Source organism: Tupaia chinensis, unplaced genomic scaffold, assembly GCF_000334495.1.
Source record: "Tupaia chinensis unplaced genomic scaffold, TupChi_1.0 Scaffold000042_2, whole genome shotgun sequence".
Classification (NCBI taxonomy): domain Eukaryota; kingdom Metazoa; phylum Chordata; class Mammalia; order Scandentia; family Tupaiidae; genus Tupaia; species Tupaia belangeri.
Genome location: NW_006159498.1, coordinates 603,134 through 607,320, shown reverse-complemented (window position 1 = coordinate 607,320; position 4,187 = coordinate 603,134). Strand labels below are relative to the sequence as shown.

At 62.6% G+C, this 4,187-nt stretch overlaps 1 protein-coding gene across 5 annotated transcripts in view; it reads right to left on the bottom strand.

The window, feature by feature from the left end:
* Positions 1–4,187, bottom strand: part of CORO7 (coronin 7) — a gene marked incomplete at its 5' end in the record, with an annotated part of 59,578 nt that overhangs the window by 11,142 nt on the left and 44,249 nt on the right. For all 5 annotated transcript variants that reach the window (XR_003549917.1, XM_014589228.2, XM_014589234.2 and 2 more), the window contains 3 exon segments: positions 76–221; positions 314–371; positions 761–815. Coding sequence is in view for 4 of the 5 variants with exons in the window: in XM_014589228.2 (XP_014444714.1) it covers positions 76–221; positions 314–371; positions 761–815 (259 nt within the window).

Genomic DNA, 4,187 nt, shown 5'->3' with positions numbered 1-4,187 from the left:
CGGCGTTGGGGCAGGTGGCGGGCAGTCATGAGGCCAGGCCTGTGCCCCCCCAGCCCCCCAGAGGCACCCCCTTACCTTGCGGGGCACATGAAAGCTGATGGGTATGATGGCTGTGTCGCTCAGCTGCAGGACACGGAGCACCTCGCAGCCCATGACAGCCAGTGCCCGACGGGGCACGAGCGCCGCCCCCCGCAGCACGCTCTCCAGGATGCACTGAGTCACTGTGCCAGCACAGGGGAGGGCGGTCAGGGCGGCAGGGGAGGGGCGAGGAGGGGAGGAGGGGAGCAGCAGGAGCAGGAGGAGCAGGGCTCACCTGGACTCAGTGCCGGCTGCTGTGGAGCCACCTCGTAGCAGCACAACTGCCTCTCGCCCTGAAACAGCCCAGCCTGAGCTCTGACCCCGGCCACATGCTGGTGGTCTAGGCAGGGCCTGGGGAGTGCACCATTCCCCCTCCACCCCATGAGGACTTGGGGTCCACCTCACGCTGGGCACCAAGCTGAGTCCTGGGAGACTTGAGTCCCCCAGCTCATTGCTCCCGTGCATGGTGTGAGCAGGAGGGTCACGCCAGGGTTTGTGGGGTGCCGACAGTGCAGACACTGCTGCCCCGCAGCCTCCCAGGGAAGACGTGGAGGCCTGGTGCAGGACTCTCAGGGCTGGACTGTGCTGTTCTAGCCCCTCCTCCTGGGGGGCTACAAGTGATGGCGCTGCCCCACAGGCCAGATGGAGGTGTTAGGGTGGGTGGGCAGAGCTGCTCAGTCACCTTTGCTGCCAGGACCAGGAGCCCGGAGTCCGAGTCGAGCAGGGGCATCAGAGACCTGGGGGGAGATGGCAGAGGGCGGGTTGCAGGGAGGGGCAGCAGGAGGGCTGCAGGCCTCGGGCCCTGACAGGTACCACCGTGGCCCCTCCTGTGGCATCCAGCCTGCCCTGAGGCCTGTCCGCCTACTTTCATTATGCCACACAGACCCAGGCTCAGTCTCCACCACGGCTCCTCCAAGGACAGATGACCCCACCTACATCTATATCCCTGACCCTTGTGTGCCAGCCGGGACAGCAGGCCAGCACGGCCAGGGACGGGCCTCCCCAACCTGACCTGGTGCCACCGGTGGATGGGCGGCTCCCAGCAGCCTGGCCGTTCCAGAGCTGCACTGTTAGGGACCATCCACTTGTCACCTCATACTCCCTGGGCCTTGATGACATCTCGGACCAGGACGCCCTTCCACGCTGACCAGAGTCTAGCGCCTCCACCAGCTGCTGGGGTCCCTGCCCTCCAAGGGCTCAGCCAGGCTAAGCTGCCAGACGCGGTGTTCCCATCCCTACTCTGGTCCCAGCAGAGGGCAGGCCGTCACTGTCTAGGGGCCATTGCCCAGAGACTGGCCCCTCCCAGCCCCGGACCCACCAGCGCCGCCTCCGGGCCACAGCTCTTCAGAATGGAGGCCCGGGAGTACTCCGTCAGGCCTATCTGTTTCTGCTTCTCCCTCCTAGATTCATTCCCTGTCTCTGGGGACACTCACCCTAAGACACAGCTTGACCCCACTGTGGTCCAGGCAGGCAGAGGTCACCGGTCAGCACAGCTGCTTCCATTCTTCACCCAGGCAGCCAAGAGTCTAGCAGCCCCCTCCCCTGCCTCCCTGCCTCCCTGCCTGGAGCCACAGAGCACACTGCAAGTGGGTGGGGTCCTGGGTGTCTCCACGGCTGCCTGGAGCACCCTGGGCTGTCACCTGTGAGTAACACAGGCCCCTAATTACCTCAGCCTGGCTGCCGAGATTAGCTCTGTCTTCTCAGCCTGGCCCGACTGTCGTCTGCTGTGGTGTGGAGGGCAGTGAGGACCAAAAGGTGGTGTGGCCTGGGGTGCCCCACGCCAACACTGGCTCCAGTGGGCCGGAAGCAGGTCCCCATTGGTGGCTCTAAGAGGACTGTCACTCACTCACTTGTCCCTTCATTCATTCCTGGTGAGTTGGTGCCTGCCCTCGGCTCAGTCTGCAGGTGTGACCCGAGGTGGGCGTGACAGACCTATCTGTCCTCAGGGAGTCACAGCCTGGTGCCAGAGGCAGACACGACCCACAGATACACTCATGAAGAACGTGGCCTCTGAGGACACGAGGCGGGGAGGGGATTCGGTCATGGTTGGGCCACGTTCCCATGACCTGAAGTCATGGAGGTGTCGAACACATCCCGGGCAGGGGGTGTGCGGCCTACCGGAGGAACAGGACAATGTGCCCGGTGGCCTGCACAGCAGCGGTGGGCTGGGGTGGGCGTCTGCCCTGGTGAAGGAGCAGTGAAACGCTGAAGGCCTGTGTCCCTTTTCATTCACGACAGGGCATGTGCAGGTACAGGGAGAGAGAGAGGCCACAGGGCTCGGGCACACGTGGGCCCCGCCTCCAGCGCTCCAGGACGCGGGGGTGTGTGCACACCAGGTGTGATTTCGGGCCCATGACCAGGGGCTTGAACTGAGGTCGGCCTGTGGCTTCCAGCTCTGGGGCCTGGCAGGCTACTGGCTGTGCCACAGAGGCTGGGTTGATGGAGTACCTGGAGCAAAGGGGACATAACCGACTACACTGGCTGCTGTGTGGGGACAGGGTGAGAGGCGTGGGGATGAGAGGAAAGGGGCTCGGGGCAGAGGCTGAGAGCAAGTAGGCTGGGCGCCACGGCTGTCCCAGGGGTCCCTCTGTTGTGGCCTCTCTGCTGCCCTGGCAGATACTGGGGAGCAGGTCTGGGGGTTCCACCATGCCTTGATGGCCCACCTGTTCTAAACCAACCTCTGAAGAAGACTGACCTGGCCGCCCTCACCCCACCCAGCCCACTGACTCAGGCGCTGGGGGCAGGGGGCAGGAAGTCACAGAGGGCAGGCCTGGCTTCTCTGACAGGTCAGGCCAGTCTTCCTTGCCTCAGGCAGAGCCACCTGGGCAGCTCCATCAGGCAAAAGCACCCGACCCGCCGTGGCACGGGCCAGGAAATGGGGTCATGGCACCCAGCCCCAAGTGTCAGCCAACAGCAGGCACAGGCCTGACCCTAGGCCTCATAAACACAGGCAAGCTGGGTCTGGGTCCAGAACACAGAACATGACTGCTGGCCTGGCAGAGGGCCGGACGTGAGAGCTGGTGTAGGCACCTCTCCTGCCACCCCCACTCAGGGGGTCTGGCATCTGAAACAGCCACTGGGCAGGGCTCTGACCCTAACAGGCCCAGGGGTAAGTCACAGAAGGTCTAGAGCCCAGATGTGACCCAAAGCCACAGCCCAAGACCCAGAACATGGTGAGTGGCAGTGCCAACTGGGATCTGTGGGGACGCTGGGCTCCTGCAATCAATGGGCAGTGAGGCAGCCAGGGTGTGCTTGCTGGGAAAAGCAACTTCTAGGCCCCTTCTCTAGGGCTCCCCTCCAACCCATGTCTCCTTCCCAACCCTGCCCAGACATCCTGGCATACCTCTGGTCTGACACAGTCCGTCCCTTGGCTTGTCCCTGTCACCTAGGAGGGGCATCTATGCAGGACACACAGCCCAAGGGAAGAGGCATGGGACAGTCTGAGCAGAAGCCACACAGCAGTGACTGCAAGCGGAAATACTCTGGGCCTGCTGTAAAGTGGCAGGGAGCAGCAGGCCCGGAATGACCCAGGGGCCTGACCTCAGCCAGAGTTCCTGTTCCAGGCAAGCTGGGAAGCCCCATTTTAATGTGAAATCACCTGATCTTCAATGTTATCAATGACTTCCAGGCTTTAAAAACTCCCATATGGGGAAACCAGCAGTTAGTGCAATAGCTATGTCGCTGGACTCCCACGTAGTCGACCATGGTTCGCGTACCGGACCCAGTGGCTTAAACTCACGCTGGGCGCATGTACGTGCATGCCCAAGATCCCCAGAGGAGAATGGAGAAGGGATTGCGGCATGGCCATCCCCCCCAGGGGGTGATTTCTCGCTTTCTGTCTCTCTGGCTCTGTCTTTCTGGCGAGCACGTGCCCTATAGTAAAAACCTCTCCAAACAACAACAAAAAACCTCCCATATGGGACAAACGAAATATACCTGAGGGCCAGCCAGCCCTGCCCCAGGCCATGTGTGCTGAGAAAGGGGCTCTGGGGGTGAGGGCCCTACAGATGCCACGAGCTGAGAGTTCAGATGGCAACTGTGTGGCCAGACCCTGCTAGCCTCTGACAGCGAGGGGACGCAGTTGGGTCCTCCAGACAATACAACTCCCC